At 33.8% G+C, this 17,576-nt stretch overlaps 1 protein-coding gene and 1 long non-coding RNA gene across 11 annotated transcripts in view; both read left to right on the top strand.

Moving 5' to 3' along the window:
- LOC105231941 (aminopeptidase N) overlaps nt 1–17,576 on the top strand; it is a 186,356-nt gene that overhangs the window by 79,572 nt on the left and 89,208 nt on the right. For 4 of the 10 annotated variants that reach the window (XM_049449251.1, XM_049449245.1, XM_049449249.1 and 1 more), the window contains exon 3: nt 8,274–8,309. The exons of 3 other annotated variants lie outside the window; for them this stretch is intronic. In XM_049449251.1, the coding sequence (XP_049305208.1) occupies nt 8,274–8,309 (36 nt within the window). The remainder of the gene's footprint in view (nt 1–8,273; nt 8,310–17,576) is intronic. 3 more of the 10 variants (XM_049449252.1, XM_049449247.1, XM_049449250.1) reach the window with 1 other exon arrangement.
- LOC125776555 (uncharacterized) lies at nt 8,894–11,844 on the top strand. The gene is made up of 2 exons (XR_007421815.1): nt 8,894–10,955; nt 11,023–11,844. It is a non-coding gene; the product is annotated as an uncharacterized LOC125776555 (long non-coding RNA).

The following is a 17,576-nucleotide window of genomic DNA, read 5'->3' as shown; positions in this document are numbered from 1 at the left end:
CCTACATATGTCCTATCTCAAGTGGATTGTAGATATACTTCCTAGAATGTAAGATTAATATTTGTATCTAGGCTTAAGCAAAATATTGTATTTAAGAAAAGGATAATAAAGAAAACGAGGCAGTTGCCCGCGGTGACTCGAAAACAAAACTAACTATTAATTGGCGATCCTGCCAGGAGACACGTAAACTCCTGTTGGACCAAAAATAAAATAAAAAACAAAAAAAAAAACAAACAAAAAATACAAAAAAAAGCGCAAAGCAATAAACGGCAAAATAAAAATCACCAAGAGACATAAGAAAAAATCTCAGCGCCACAATTGAAAGAAAATTCGAGTGTTTGCCAACTGCCTATCGAACGCGCCACATCTATACGAATTACGAGCGAAAAACAAGCTAACGTATGCGTTACAGCAATTAAAAAAAAAAAAATAAAATAAAATAAAATTGAGAAACAAAAAACTACAAAAATACAAAGTGATTTCAAAATCTGAATTTAAAAAACCAAAAACTGAAAGTGAAAATTTTTGAAAATTACAAACAAAGAAAATTAAGTGCGTGAATCTATAAACTATCCACATAGAAACACCTTTCATAAAAATAAAAAACGCGCCACGTCTATACGGATTACGAGCGAAAAACAAGCTAACGTACGCGTTACAGCAATTTAAAAAAATAAAATAAAATTGAGAAACAAAAAACTACAAAAATACAAAGTGATTTCAAAATCTGAATTTAAAAACCAAAAACTGAACGTGAAAATTTTTGAAAATTACAAACAAAGAAAATTAAGTGCGTGGATCTATAAACTATCCACATAGAAAAACCTTTCATAAAAACAAATAAATAAAAAAAAATTTCTGTAAATCAGAAATTTCACAAAAAAAAACTTCTTTAATCTAAACCTCGCACACGGCCGCCAACGACGACCATTGCACAACCAACCGCCCAAATTCGAGTTAAAAAGCAACAGCAGCAGCAAAGTCAACAATAGCCGCAACAGTAGTAACAGCAGCAACAGCAGCAATAGCAACAGTAACAACAGCAGCAGTAGAAGCAGCAACATAAAATTAGTTGTAAGTAAGGCTTATACATATGTATTTATTAATTAAATTAAGTACAAAAATTGTTTATTGTGAGTATTAATTTGCTTCATGAAACTCACAAATACATATAGTATATAAAAAAGGGCAAACCCGAAAAATAACGATCATAAAAGAGAGGCGATAGGAATAAAGAATTTTTAAGAGATCAAGATAATTTTATAATTTTTCAAAATGGCAGTGAATAATTTTACTGTAGACGATATAGCTAGATTAATAGCTACACAAACCTCAAACTTAAGAACTGAGATAACTCAGTTGAGTAATAGAATTAAACTTCTAACAGATGCGTCACATGTAACTGAGTATGAAACTCAAAGAATTAACGATTCCATAACATGTGACGAAAATTTAGACATAATAAAGTCTTTGCCAGAATTTTCCGGTAAATCTTATGTCAGCTGGAGAGAAGCTGCAAAGAATTCGATGAGCCTATATATTGAAGGTAGTAGAAGGTATTTTGGAGCATTAACTATCCTCCGAAATAAGATTGTAGGTAATGCCAATGATATGTTAACTAATCATGGCACAGTTTTGAATTTAGAAGCAATATTTGCAAGATTAGATTTCGCTTACGCCGACAGACGACCAATTCACGTAATTGATCAAGAAATGAGCGTTATGAGACAAGGATCGACATCCTTAATTGATTATTATAATGAAGTTAATCAGAAATTGACATTACTAATAAATAAAACTATAATGACGCACGGCACCAATTCCGATATTACAAAACAATTAAATATCAAGAATCGAGAAACCGCGTTAAGAACTTTTATAACTGGTTTAAATTACCCTCTAAACCAAATATTATTTACATTAACACCTACCGATTTGCCAAATGCTCTTGCTAAAGCACAAGAACTTCATTCAAATCAAATACGATCACAATTTGCTTTGCAATTTACTAAAAACAATCATGAAATTGGTTCACGAAACCAGCCTCAAGCTAACCGAAGATATTCGAATTTTCAGAATAACTTAAGGTACCCCCAAACAAATAATAATTCATACCAAATGTATGCCAATCACCCAGAACCTATGGAAGTGGATCAATCAATCCAATTAACAAATAAACCCAATCAAAGAAACCAACCACACGTGAGGAGTAACAGATATAATTGGCAGACAAATTATCAGCTAACAAATATACCAAAAAGGTCCATTGAAAGTGCACAAATAAGCACACAACCTCAACCAAAAATTCAACGAATTAATAATATTGGTGAGAACCATTTTTTAGGGTAAACTCCGATTTGCCGTATGTTATTAAAACCGATAAAAAAACTGGGCAAATCTTTAGAATTCTCATAGATACGGGGGCAACCAGCTCATATATACGAGCCGGAATTTATAATAATAAAAGCATTTTAGTAATTAAGAAGAAGGTTAGAACCATTCATGGTTCGACCATAATAAAATATTTTCATAATATCAATCTGTTTGGTATACAGGAACGTTTTTATGAAATTAACAATTTAGAGAGCGATCTTTTAATTGGCATTAATTTCCTAAATAAAATCGGAGCGACAATTGATATTCCGAATAGAAAATTGATTTATGGGAATAATAAAACAGAGAAAATAAATTTTCTCAATGATTTAATTATACTAAACCCCTTGGGACAAAAAAGTCCTGAGGCACCCGTCAATAATAATATTAGCAAAAATGATACTAAGGATAGAAAAATTAATGAAGCAAATGATCGCAACATTTTGAAAATAAATAATGTTGAAATTTCTAACGAAGTTGCTGATACGTATAACTATAATAATAATGAAAGGAAAGATATCAACATTCCATTGCTAAGAGAGGATGTTATTAAAATAATAAATAAAGCTCATCAAAACGTGAACATGGATTTACCTTTTAGAACAGATATTAAAGCAGAAATTAGAACTGAGGATGACAAGCCTATATGGTCCAAACAATATCCTTATTCTATATCTGCAAATAATTTTGTTAATAAGGAAATCGAAAGTTTACTCGTAAAAGGGATTATACGACATAGTAAAAGCCCGTATAATTCTCCCGTTTGGGTCGTTCCAAAAAAAGGAATAAATGAAGATGGTAGTCCGAAATTAAGACTGGTCATCGACTTTAAAAAAATTAATGAAAAAACAATAACCGACAGGTACCCAATGCCTAATCCCGAGGTGATACTTTTTAATTTGGGAGAATCAAAATACTTTTCCACAATAGATTTAGAGTCTGGATTCCATCAGATATTGATGGAAGAAAACGATATAGAAAAAACAGCGTTTTCTGTAAATAACGGAAAATATGAATACCTTAGAATGCCATTTGGACTTAAAAATGCTCCAAGTATATTTCAGAGAGCAATGAATAATATTTTACATGAATTTATAGGAAAATTTTGTCACGTATATGTTGACGACATAATAGTATATTCAAAAACTCTAAAGGAACATATATCTCATTTGAAATATATAGTACAAACCCTCGAAGAAGCCCATATGAAAATATCTATAGAAAAATCTAAATTTATAGAAACCGAGGTGGAATTTTTAGGATACGTTGTATCCCATAAAGTTATAAAAACTGATCCCAAAAAAGTAGAGACAATAAAAAATTACCCATATCCCAAGACGTTACGACAACTTAGAGGATTTTTAGGATTAACGGGATACTATAGAAAATGTATAGGAAATTATGCAACAATAGCTAAACCACTAACAAAACACTTAAAGGGAGAAAATGGTAAAATATCGCAGTATATGTCCAAAAAAACAATTATTAATCTTGATCAAGAAGGAATTGTTGCTTGTGAAACCTTAAAAAGAGCGTTACAAGAACAAGTTGAATTAGCTCAACCAAACTTTGAGAAAAAATTAATTTTAACTACTGACGCATCTAATGTTGCTGTAGGTGCAGTCTTATCCCAAGAAGGAAGACCAATAACATTTATTTCAAAGACATTAAATACCACCGAACAAAATTACGCAACAAACGAAAAAGAATTATTCGCCATAGTTTGGGCATTAAAGACATTACGCCATTATCTTTATGCAGTAAAAAATTTAGAAATTCATACGGATCATCAACCATTAGCATTTGCAATGTCCGAAAAAAATCCAAATATTAAAATGAAAAGATGGCGAGCTTTTATTGAGGAGTTTTCTCCAAAAATTATTTATAAACCGGGAACAACAAATGTAGTTGCTGACGCATTATCAAGACAAGTATTAAATAATTTAACTAGTTCATGTGAGTCGAGTGACTCAAGTGAATCACTAATAGAAACCCAACATTCCGCAGAAAGTAGCGATGAGTACCAAATTCATGAAACAAAAAAACCTTTGAATCATTTTAAGCAGCAGATAGTAATCGATAATGGAGCAAGAATTACTGTCTCAGAGACTATTTCTTCTTTTAATAATAAACGTTTTTTAATTGAATATGACAGACCAGAAAATATAATTGATATTTTAAAAGAATATATGAATCCAAAAGTAGTTACAGGAATATTTTGCACACCTGAAGTGCTATATGCAATAAAAAACATTTTGAAAGAGACATTTCCCACGATAAAATTTCTATATACTAAACTATTCCCTAATGATATATGCAATAAAGAAGATCAAGGATCGATAATCGAGCAAACACATAATAGAGCACATAGAAATTATAGGGAAAATTTGGCACAAATTAGGCAGCAATATTATTGGCCTTTAATGATAAAACAATTTAAACAGTACGCAAAAAATTGTAGCATATGTAATAGTAATAAATATGAAAGACATCCGAAACTAATTCCAATAGGAGAAGCACCAATACCAAACAAAGAGGGAGAACAACTCCATATAGATATTTTTTTCGCACAAAAGCTTAAATTTCTTACATGTATAGATTCATATTCCAAATTTCTAATCGTAAAATATATAGAAGACAAATCAAATTTAGAAGAAAAAGTTTTGGAACTGTTACAAACATTTCCAAATGTTAAAAGTATAGTTATTGATAATGAACCAGGCTTAAGTGCGATACAGTTCAAGTCTTTAATGGAAAGGATTAATGTGCAAATTTATTATTGTACACCACGCCACAGCACAAGTAATGGCCAAATAGAAAGAGTTCATTCAACACTGATTGAAATCTCCAGATGTTTAAAGCAAGAACACAACTTAATTAGTAATTTTGAATCAATTATGAGAGCAGTTCAACAGTATAATAAAACAATTCATTCTGTAACAGGTAAACAACCTTGCAACATTTTATTTAATAAAGAGCCTCATGATAATATGAAAAATGTGTTACAAAATGCTCAAGAGAAAATGCTAGAGCATCATAACAAGAAAAGGCTTCAGAAAAGCTATAAAAAAGGAGATATTATTTATGAAAAAATTTATGGGGAAAGAAATAAATTGAACCCCAAGTACAAAAGACAAGTAGTATTAGAAGATTTAGGAAATACAATTAAAATACAAAACAGAAACAGAATAATACATAAAGATAATATCAAATCTTAAATTAATATGCAAGAAAAAGAAATTTTTGTCTAAAAGTTGTCACATTTAAAAAGACTTCAATCAAAAAAATAATTATAAGTCAAAGATAATATAAAATGTACCTAGGAGTCAAATTTAAATAAATTGTACATATAAATTAAGATTTTAAAATGGAACTGTTTAAATTGATAAAATAGTCAATAGCCTCAAGCACTATTCCTCTTTGAATCGGGACGCTTCAATTTAGAGGTGGGGGAGTTAATACCACCAGTTCATATTACATGAACATATTCTTTATCTGTCATAAATATGTAACATGACACTTATGACCCATATGGTCCGTATTTAAACATTATATGTACTTTGCTAATACTGTCCGCCTTAGGTGGTCCAAAAATATAAATATATAATTGTAAGATGAATCTTTCCACTTGAAACATATGTCCTACATATGTCCTATCTCAAGTGGATTGTAGATATACTTCCTAGAATGTAAGATTAATATTTGTATCTAGGCTTAAGCAAAATATTGTATTTAAGAAAAGGATAATAAAGAAAACGAGGCAGTTGCCCGCGGTGACTCGAAAACAAAACTAACTATTAATTTGCATACATACAAACAACAATAAATGTACATGACAACATGCATTCCTTCACTCTACTAATGCACACATTTGTTGTTGTAGTGCAGCAAATTGTTCATAAGTTGTTAAGCTCTTGTATTTCTTGTCAAGCCTGTTGTTGCGTTGTCGCCGTTTGTTCTTTCGGTGCCATGTCGAAGACAGATGAGCATTTATCCATCATTACACAAGCGGTTGAAGAAAAAAATTATTTTCTTAATGTGAGCAATATTTATTTTTAAAGTGCACGCAACAAAGACTCACATAATTTTATTGCATTTTTGCGTGATTATTATTTGGTTTATTTTTAAGCTCGTAGTCACTGAATGCAGAGGTGAAGACATCTCTATCCGTTGAGATCTCGAACATTTTTGAATATTATTTTGTTTGAAAGCATAGAGAATAGAAATGATTTCATTAAGACTAAAGTGTTAAAAATGGATTCGTCAGAATAAGTTTGTCTCCTACCAAATGTCACTGGAGCTCATTCGTAATTTCGACTGTCTCTTCTCAGTTTAAATTAGTCTGTATGCTACAAATTGGCATACAGAACTTGCGGAAAAATTCTTATGAAGCGCAGTTTCGCTCAGGAAGAACTGTATACAATATCATATACGAGAGTGCGAAATGAAATGAGTTGTGGCATGGATCTCTACCTCAGAAAATCTGTAGATCAAGCAGAAGTATATACTCATATGTAGACATACTTCAATTCTCGAGTATTTTCCAAAAATATTTACTATAGCAACAGTTGTTGGTGTTCAAACCTCGAAAAGAAAGAGAAACAACTTCTAACTCCGAGTACTTGGTTCTAGATACCAACCTTGGTTCTAGACACCAAATACCTAAAGTTATCACCCAATAACATAATCAGTTAAGGTAGTGTAGACACAGCTTTGTTTCCTTACCATTTCATGACAACATTAATTGGTTAAGTCAGTGACATGAAAAAGGGACTATTTTAAAAATTTTTGAGAAAAACAAAAATTTTGAGAATTCTGATTACCTCTAATACCTTAAACCACGATGGCGAAAGGGCCAATTACTCTAGCTTTACATAATAAAAGCACTGCACTTATCACTGTGAGTTTACTACCTAAAGCAGAACTACTTCTTAGTGCCGAATTTTATACTCATTTTATACCAAATTGCAGATTCTATATATGGGGTTCTCAGTACTTTCCTTTTTCAATATATGTGTGTTCAGTATCTCCAACAATTGTGGGCCAGAATTAAATATTATTCTTTATTATTCCGTAATCTATCAATTTCACTTTTTCTAGCATCATAAGCTACTTGGGATGCTTTGAACGTCCACTCGATATATATTGTGACAAAAAAGCACCCGAAAATTGTAATGCCCCGGTTAAATGAAATTTAAAAAAATACGCAATGCTTTACAATGGCTAAAAATACCGAACAAAGAATTTGTATCGCCGTCTACCGAGAATCTTTTCGAATGATTTTGGTGGATATTTTGGGTATGAAATGCGTTCTTGCTCGCCTCGTTCTGATAAAGCTGAATTTTTTCTAAAAAGAGTACGATTGTGACCAAATTTAAAGCCAAATACACAATTAATACCATCGAGCAACCACCGTATTCACAAAATTTGGATCCGTGTGGTGTTTTCTTGTTCCCCAAACTGCAATTGCCGCTTAGTAGAACCCGTTTTCAATTAATCGAAGAGATAAAGAAAAATTCCCTGAAGAAGTGCTTATGAAAAGTGTTTCGAGGACTGGGAACATAGTTGGCATAAGTGTACTTATTAGATCTGGTGGAGATTACTTTGAAGGCGAGAAAATAATCATCATGGACAACTGGTTCATTAATCATCCATAGAGACAACTTCAGGATAATTACCATTTATCATATTTTTGTATACTCATGTTTCTTCATCAAATTAAAATTAGTTGTATACTTGAATCAATTAATTGCATGCAGTTATGTGTCATGAATATTTAAATAATAATTATTAGCATGCATTTAACATTAATACTAAATACTAATCCACATAATATTTGCTTATTTTCCATGCCTGTACATTTACTAACATTTGCATTTCTTCATTGCAACTCTGCATAGAAGATTCCGATGCAATAATGGGAGTGGAGAGTCCAGGTAATTAAAGTCATCATAACTTTTGTTTGTTATAAGAAAAAAACGATTTTTATTCAAAGGATATGGTATATTACTACAAATACTATGTATTTGAAAAATTTTTTAAAGAAATAATTTGAAAAGTATAAGATCTTCTCATTGGATGATTTTTTCTAATTTTATATTTCTCCATTTACTCGTATTTCGATTAGTTTTTGAATATAGCATGAGCCCAAAGGCAGTGTATACTTGAAATCATAGTTCGATTCCTACTAATTTTTTAAAATATACTACCTTCTTTCAATATTTATAAGCAGATAAGTATGTTAAGCTCTGCACCATCGATATCGATTACCAGCATCCCAGAACACTGAAGGTATTTTCTGAACCTTTTATGGATCCTTAGCTCTCTGTATGGGGAAACTATCTTGTCATTCAAAAAAGGGCATAGATAAAAACGAATAGAGAAATAATAAGCGAAAGGAAGAAGGAAGAACCAATAGAAAAACGTATCGATTTCAAATAAAACGAGATTTTTCAAACGAAAATATAATAGTTTTCAAATCGAATTCTAATACAGGCTTCTTTCGGTATAGTTGTATATAAATTTTCACGTACTTTTGACTACCGAAATTTCAGTACACTATAGTTGTTTATCGTCTCCCTACAGTGAATAGTTTGAGAATTGTTCTGGCTATTTACCATTAAACATATTTTGACAATACAATGCTTTTTTGTAAGATTCCACAAATTTAAAACCCTTTTTATTAAAAGCAAAAATAAAAAACATAATCATCAAAGTACGAAGTTCATCATCTTCCAAGCTCCTGCGACCACGTTTAAATTCAGCTGCCCAAAATTTTACGATGGTAAACGATGGTGCAGAGTCATCATACACAGAGTCCAACTCATCTTTGATTTGTGAAGGCGTATTGCCTTTCAAAAATAAAAATTTAATTACAGCTCGATATTCAATTTTTTCCATTTTGGGGAAATCACCGAAATAGACTCACAAAAACGACTGTCAACAGATAATTGCGCAAGATAAATTTCTGAAACTTTGGCGAGTAGCTATTATAATATGCACAATTTGAAGTAGAAACTTTTTTTTAAGATGTGCCGCTAGCTTCACGTTGAGGTCGGTTATTTATCGGACAGCCCTCGTATATCCTCTTATGAACATAAGTATATATGTACATGTGTACATTGCGAAACATAAAGCAAAAAACGACATACACATCTCTTTTTTATATATATTTTTATATAACTTAAGCTATTTACAATTTTTCCATATCCCAACATCATCCTTCCATAGAGTTCCCATACAAAAGCCCAACTAAAAATCACTCCTAGCGCTCCACTCGTAAATTACCCCAGTTGACAGCTATAAAATCTAATGACCTGTCAAAGGAAACAAGAATCGCTTAATTTTCTTCTGCGGATCGCATGAATTTCATTCAAAGCGCCAAACACCATATTATCTGTCAGTGCCACTCTGCCTGGTGACACAGGCGTTGCCGTAGACGTTGTCTACCATCTCATTGAAAATAAATTTTTTTCTTAGCTCAAATATCAGCATCAACTTACAATAGAAAACCACAACAAAAAGTCGAAAAAAATCGTAACTTGTGTATTGTTGCGCACGTGGCATGCCACACTACACCTTCAACGCCCACTGACTGTCTCGGGCAGCGCGCTTTGTTGCGACAACAATTGCTTTCGAGTGCAATGAATGCGCTTTGGGCGGTCGATTTTACGGTATAGTTCACATTTTATCAACGCTTCTCTCGCCCCCGCTGGAGGTGACACAAGTAGGTAAGCCTCGACCAAAACTTCAGAATTCCATTGTTAATAATTCTGTAGTTCTGCTCCTCAATTGTTTTAGAGGCGGAGAGAAGTGTTCCCATAACATTAATATGCTTTTTTTTATTATTCTTTTCCAATTCATTTTACTATCTTCTATTTAATGTCTTCGATATTTGTGTTTTAATAAATTTGTCTGTCTGCTGAGTGGTTATGTAAGTTGGGTGGGTTCATTGTATTAATAATGTTGTTTATTTCGTTTTCAAGGGCTTGTTGTAAATTAAATGTTCAATTTATATGCTCTTTATGTGTAGCCGAAGAGTTTATTAAGACTTTATTATATCGGCAGGAAATTGGAAAAAAATTTTGAAAGAAATAAAAGTTCAATAATTTACATATTTATGTACGGGTAGATACCCAGCGGGATAATGGTTCACTGCTTACATTTTTCTTTGAAGAATGCTTCGAAGAAAATTCTATGTACAATTCTTCGATACCAGGTAATGCATAAAAGTAAGCTATGCAGAATAATGGTTCGCCGCTTACATTTTTCTTTGAAGAATGCTTCGAAGAAAATTCTGTGTACAATTCTTCGATACCAGGTAATGCATAAAAGTAAGCTATGCGGTATAATGGTTCCCCGCTTACATTTTTCTTTGAAGAATACTTCGAAGAAAATTCTATGTAGAATTCTTCGATACCAGGTAATGCATAAAAGTAAGCTATGCGGCTAAATTCTACTGTGTTCATATTTACTAGTCAAGTAAGTACGTGAAAAACGACAAATACAAATTGATGGAATAAAATTTATAAGTAAATTTTTTCATTATTTCTTCAAATCATCAAGCAAAAAGTTGCTATTTGGTAAGTTTTTCCTGTTTTTAACATTGAAGGACATAGCTTCAAATTTATAAACATACTCTTTTTGTAGAATGTGTGAAAGTTGAAGGCTTCACCGAATCGGAGTATATTCACCAAATTCAAAAAAGTATGAAGCTCGCCAAAGGCCGTTTCTTCAAGTCTCGTTGCTTGGAAAAAAAAACGAAAAGAGACTCAGCCACAAAAATAAAAGAAAACCATAATGGCTAAATGAGTAGCGACCAACATCTCCGCTTTGGCAGCATCCCGGATCTTTCCGCTAGTTACCCGTCTGTATATATGTATGTATATTTAACGTTTTTTAAAACCTGCTGTTTTCAACCTTTGAATATTTTATATATACATACATATATACTCGTAATATGTATTTAACGTTTTTAAACTATTTCAATTTGTAATAATTCAGTTCGCTAAACACATTTTGTTATAACAATTTTTAAGTGCATTTCGCATAAAATAAAACCTTTATAACGATTGTATTGAATCTAGTGCATTTTTCTTTTTAACAAAAAGTGTGAGTGGCCTACGAGTATAAGGTGAGTTTTTGTACACATAATACTTATTTTCATACAAATATGCAATTTTTCCCATTGACCTTGGCATCAAAGAATTCTTCGTGAACTATGGCATCGAAGAATTCTTCGTTAACTGTGGCATCGAAGAATTCATCGTTAACTGTGGCATCAAAGAAATCTTCGTTAACTATGGCATCGAAGAATTCTTCGTCCCTATGGTAAGCGAAAGGGGTGATCTGTTACTTTTCGTAGGACATCGCCGTGTTAATTTTCATCGGTCGGGGTAAGCGATACAATCATGCTGCATCGTTTACCTTGCTCGCTTACCAATGTCTACCATATCCCGCTGGGTATGTATACGATAAATGAGCTTGAGAATATTTTCATTCATATCATTCAGAAAGTGAACCGAGAGAGTAACAGTGCGAGAAAAATTATTTTAACATTCAGATAAATAGAAACAGGTTATCAACACTCTCATAGAATTTAATGCCATCAGCTGTTCAGTGACATCACTTTAGCGAGAGTTGGGTGCGCTCATTACATCAACCGAGCTCACTCAACTCGTATTAATATTCCGTTAGTGGTGACGTTAGTCGTTTACCTCTAACCTCTACTCATTCATAGCAATTCATTTAAGTTTTTATAATGGCAATAAAAACTGTGAACACTCGCAGCAGATATTAACAATTGAAGCTGTAATGTATTTATTAACATTGCATTGTAATTATATTATTAACTACAAGCAATTACGTTGTCATTTAATAATAAAACCATTAATACAGACACTTTCCTAAACCAACTTTATTAGTAATTGTTTGGGAGAAAATTATTTTAGAGGCGATAAACTCGCGATAAAATTATTATTGCAAATAATTACGTGTTAATAAGTATTTACAATAATTTTAAATATTAAATTCAATAATAATCACTAAGAAAAGATACAAATGTAGCAAAATACTGATATTTTTTTGGATCAAACATTGTTTGAAATGTAAGAAGTCAAAATTTCACTAGAGAATTTCTACTAACCACCTTAAATAATGGGTGTTTCTTAGATATATTTCAAGAAGAAATAAAATGCATATAATTTAATATTATGGCCAATAATTAAGCTTGATTATAAAGACAATGATTTGCATTATGTTTCAAAAATGATTTCGGGCAAGTGACTGTCACAGCTGGCTCGCATAAATTCCAGCCGAGAGGCCCAATTTTCAATCACTTTTTACAGCAATTGGGGCCGCATGTCTCCGGTTTACCCAGGTAGACAAAAAAAATAGTACAGCGGTGTTAAACTGTATGATCTTGGGCACCAAGTCATTAATCATAACTCTATAGTGTTCCAGATTGACTGTGCCATTACGGCCGACTAAATTTTTTAAGAAATATGAATCAATAATTCCCTCTGCCTATACGGTACGTCGTCTCAACAATGCTTTGTGGATTAACATCACTCCAAATTTCTTTATAAACCTAATCATTTAATCAAAAGTGAAGTTCAACGCTTAACAAAAATTTCCTCAGAAAATCAGGATAGGTGGCCGTTCGTCTTCAATTCTTGCAAGAGTTGGAGTTTTTAAGCCCTCATTAAAAGTTCTTTCCACTAAATCTTCCATAAAGTGGATTGTCACCACTCCAATTGTTACGTGCGATGGTGGATGAACTCATTCGGAACTTCTTCGAAACTCTTCTTCCAAATCCTTATTTTGGTAGCAAATTTACACGATTTGTTAAGGTTGTTCTGGAGTAAGTCTGTTATTAACTGAGTATAAATCAAGTGACAGCTGTCAAAACGACCAATTTCGAAAAAAATATTTGCACAGAAAACGAAGACGGAATGTCACATCAAAATAATCATTAGTGTTTAGTATACGCTTGTCTTTTTGAAGTACATAAAGTGCATTCGATACTTTTACGACGACTGAAATTCTTCAACAAAGAAGTTCCATTAGGATAGCATTTGTGAAAACCATTTTGAAAGATCATTTAGTCCTAAGAAAAGTGAAAGCACGATTGGTACCAAAATCCAACGACCTCAAACGACCGCTCCGGGAATGAAGGCTATTCCGGAAAACAACACAGGTTTTGAGGAATAAATTAAGAAATTTTAAGTTATGAACAAAGTCGTATCATTTTTTACTCATATTAGTACATAAGTATATATTTTTATTAGGAACTTCTATACCACATCTCTAATCCTGGAAAACAACACAGGTTTTGAGGAATAAATTAAGAAATTTTAAGTTATGAACAAAGTCGTATCATTTTTTACTCATATTAGTACATAAGTATATATTTTTATTAGGAACTTGTATATCCCATCTCTAAATTCATCGTGGATTATAACCAAACTACAAGTAGATGGTCTTGGAGTTAAAATAAATGCATGTAATCCTAAATAGAACTTTTTAGAATTTTCTTAAACACTGGGAGAGCCACTATATTATATCATAAGCCTTGTGACAATTTTATTTAAGGTTCCCATATGCCTCACTAACGCTCAGCGGGTTAAAAATAAATAAATATTCACTCAAAACGCAATTGTATGCCAGTAAATGATTAATAAACTGGATTGCAGGTACTTATTTGCCACTAAATTTACTCAAGTGCTTACTTAAGTATTTATCCATCGACTTGTTTATTTGCTTACTCATTGCATTGACCAACGAATTGTGACTTTCGTTATTTTTGTGCCTCTCTCATTCCATGCCAGAAATTACGACTATGACAGTTGACAGCGGTTTTTGGGTCACCGGCACAGTGTGCGCCAAATATACATGTACCAATGTGTGTCTTCTTCGTTGTTTGCACTTTTGCGGCAACAGAACTAACGAAGAAATGATGTCATGTTCACGGTGAATTTGCATCTAAAATGCACTGAAGCAGAGTCAAGTGAACGAGGATGAGCAGCGAAAAAAGAAAGACGCACACACACATACACACACACACACACACATGTACATATGTATATACATATATGTATGTATGTGTTTGTATGCATGAAGTAGGGAACTGTGTTATTGACAGCGGCCATTGCTATGCAAACTCATGCGGCAGCAAATGTTCCTATAAGTCTCAAATCCATACATACATACATATTTGTAAATATGCAATAATTGTATGTGCTATATGTGGGGCAGTAAATTGAAAATGTGCCGTCGACAATTGTAGTTCACGGCTTAAGTAGCTTAAAATCGCTTTGAATTCAGTTGATTGTTATTCCCAGCTGCCTGTGTGCCCTTCTCGGAATTTGCGCATTGAACTTATTTCGGTAAATTTTTTTATTGCGACTACTTTATTTTTGTTGGTGGTGTTGTATTTCTGTCACATTTTAATTAATGGTTTTTTGGTCGGCATTTTTGGCAAGTCTCAATTGTGGCAAGTCGTGTGATGTTGCCCTGTTGCAGCTCTCCGGAGGAGCGCATTGCAGACGGCTGATGTCATCGCCGACAAAGTTCATACGATATTTTTGCGAGACGCGTCAGTCTGTGGCGCTGTTTTTATGCTGTCTTTCAAGGATGCCCCTTTTTCGGTGTGCTTATGGCTTTGTTGTGAAACTACACACACATAGCATGTATGTATGTAGTTGATATTTTCATATGGATCACGTTTCGGTTGAAAGTCACGCAGGAAGCGCTGTTGTTGTGTTTTCGACTTTTAAGCTTCTTAATAAACTTAAATTTCATAAGGAGTCTACTTTTTAGATGGATGCATCTGTATGTATGCTTATTTGTTGGAAACCAGTTTTTTGTTAATATGTACATAAAATGTCTTCATGTAAACGAAGTGAGAAATCACTTAAGACTCTGAATATAGAGAATTTTTTCCACTCCTGTGCTAAGCTGCTAGTGGAAGTTCAGCAGAGTGAATGTGAAAGGCGTTTTTTTAGCAAAAAATATCTTTGAAACATTACTGGATGAAAAAAGAAAATGGTCCATTGTAAACGACAGCTGCAGTCAATGCAAAAAGGACAACAATTTGGACTTTTTATGTGTGAAAGAGATTAAATTGTTGCATGCTTTCATCCGACCATATTCTACAAAGAAATTGATGCATGCTACTTATCAGTTCTACGCCGCGTGTTTGAATAGCTCGACCGGTAATCCACCGCCCCCCCGCCTCTTTGTTGTTCGTCAGACGGATAATTGCTATTCGAAATACATCATGGTCGGGGAATGAAACTTACGCTCCCGATTGCGGAATTTTGCTCACTATCTAATGGTGTTATGCTTTTACTGCCATTCAGCAGGTTGTAGAACTTTCTCTCCGTAATTTCAGTATGCTCTGGGCATCAGTCACTGGAACACCTCTGGGGGGTTCTACAAGAATAAGCTGCGGTTTTGAAACCTTCTGTTAATCGCCGTATCTTTTCGCAGAATTTTTGAGCGTTACCACTAACGGCTAACTTGCGAGCTCTTCGTATTAACACATATCGGCCTCTCTCTTTTTTTGTCTGCAAATGCGTCTCGCTTCCCTCTTAAACTGTCGGTATCTATCCCACCCCATAGGTGTTGTGGTCGATTGTAACGTTGCGAGGTAGGTAGTCTGTTTCCTCTCCACTGCAACACAGCACTCCTTATCGTACCAGCTATTCTTTTGCCTTTGCCGAAAATCAATGGTTTCGTTTGCAGCTGTACGTAAGGAGCTTGAAATATCGTCCCACAGTTCCCTTATACCGATTTGCTGATGAGTGCTCTCAGAATAAAGATTGCTCAAACATTTTCCGGAACGGCTGCTGGATACGTATCAATTACGTAAACTCAATGCTCTCGGGAACTTTAGATATATGTAACTGCTCAAACTTCTTGGTATAGCAGTTGTCGAGTGTGAGTACAAAAACATGATATCGATCTATCTTGTCTATATGGAAAACAAAATTGAGACGAGCTCAGAACTAAGACTAAGAGCTGTATGACTTTTGTGAGAATAAGGACATACTCGTAGTACAGAGCATTTAGAGGTTAATATTATCTGGAAGAACTCGGGTTGCAGGAACTTTTGAACAAATAGCGTACTAGAGATCTGAAGATGCTCTCGCGAAGTTGGATTTCAGTAAAAATATTATATGGACTCTTGTATTATCACTGTTGGAGGTTTTCTAAGTTCATCCGGGCATTGCGGTGGGGTCCCAAACCATAAAGAAGTTGCTCCGCAAGGCAGAGAGATCGGGGAGAGAACGGCACTGACAGCAGGCAACAGAAATGCACCACACCAAGTTAATATTGGGATGTTGCAACCCAACAGGGTTTAGAGATATGATCAACCTCCCCCGAGACAAATTCCGTCTACTTGTCCCGTTCCATACCGGCAATTGCAGGCTCAGGAAACAATTGTCAAACATGGGTATAGGCTCTTGCGCAAAATATCGGTTCTGCTTCATGGAATCGGAAACTCCAGAAAACCTGATTCTAGATTGAAATTATTTGATATTTCTTTTAACTGTCATTTCCGTTTTATATCCACCCAGTTCGCCATATCATAAAGTCTATGCAACCATTGTCAATCAATTAAATTTTGCAAAATTATAAGCTGCTTCCAAATCAACAAAGAAATTGCAATCATTCAAACATACATACAGTACACTTAAGTATGCTTTCATAAGCTCTGAAGCACTCTCACTTTAATCTCTACTGACACTTGGATAGACAGTTGAAAAACACTCATGCAAAGCAACCACAAGTGGCTGCACATCACTTATCACATAAATGCGATACATTTTCATCTGCAAGTGTGATTTAAAAGGATTGCCTACAACTTCCAGAAGAGCTTACCACCCGTGTTGCCTCAACGATCCAAGCCGCTTAGCTTGTCGCCTTTCCTCCACCTTTTTGCGGTGGTACAGTGCAGCGTGTTCAAAGTTCACTTAACCTTAAACTGGTGGCACTATATAAATTGCAAAACTGATATTCGATACTGACGCTTAGAGGTAGGGACACAACAATTGACAGCCAGACAGACAACGTGCGGAATAGGAGAAGTAAAAATAGAATAAGATTGACATTAATGTGAATGAGGCTGTTGGACATTGAGACCGGGCAGCGTGTGCGGACAGCTGATGGATTGATGTCTTGTTAGCTAGTCAGCTGAT

This window comes from Bactrocera dorsalis, chromosome 2 (assembly GCF_023373825.1).
Source record: "Bactrocera dorsalis isolate Fly_Bdor chromosome 2, ASM2337382v1, whole genome shotgun sequence".
Lineage (NCBI taxonomy): Eukaryota > Metazoa > Arthropoda > Insecta > Diptera > Tephritidae > Bactrocera > Bactrocera dorsalis.
The sequence above is the reverse complement of the archived record's forward strand: the minus strand, read 5'-3'. Positions and strand labels throughout refer to the sequence as shown.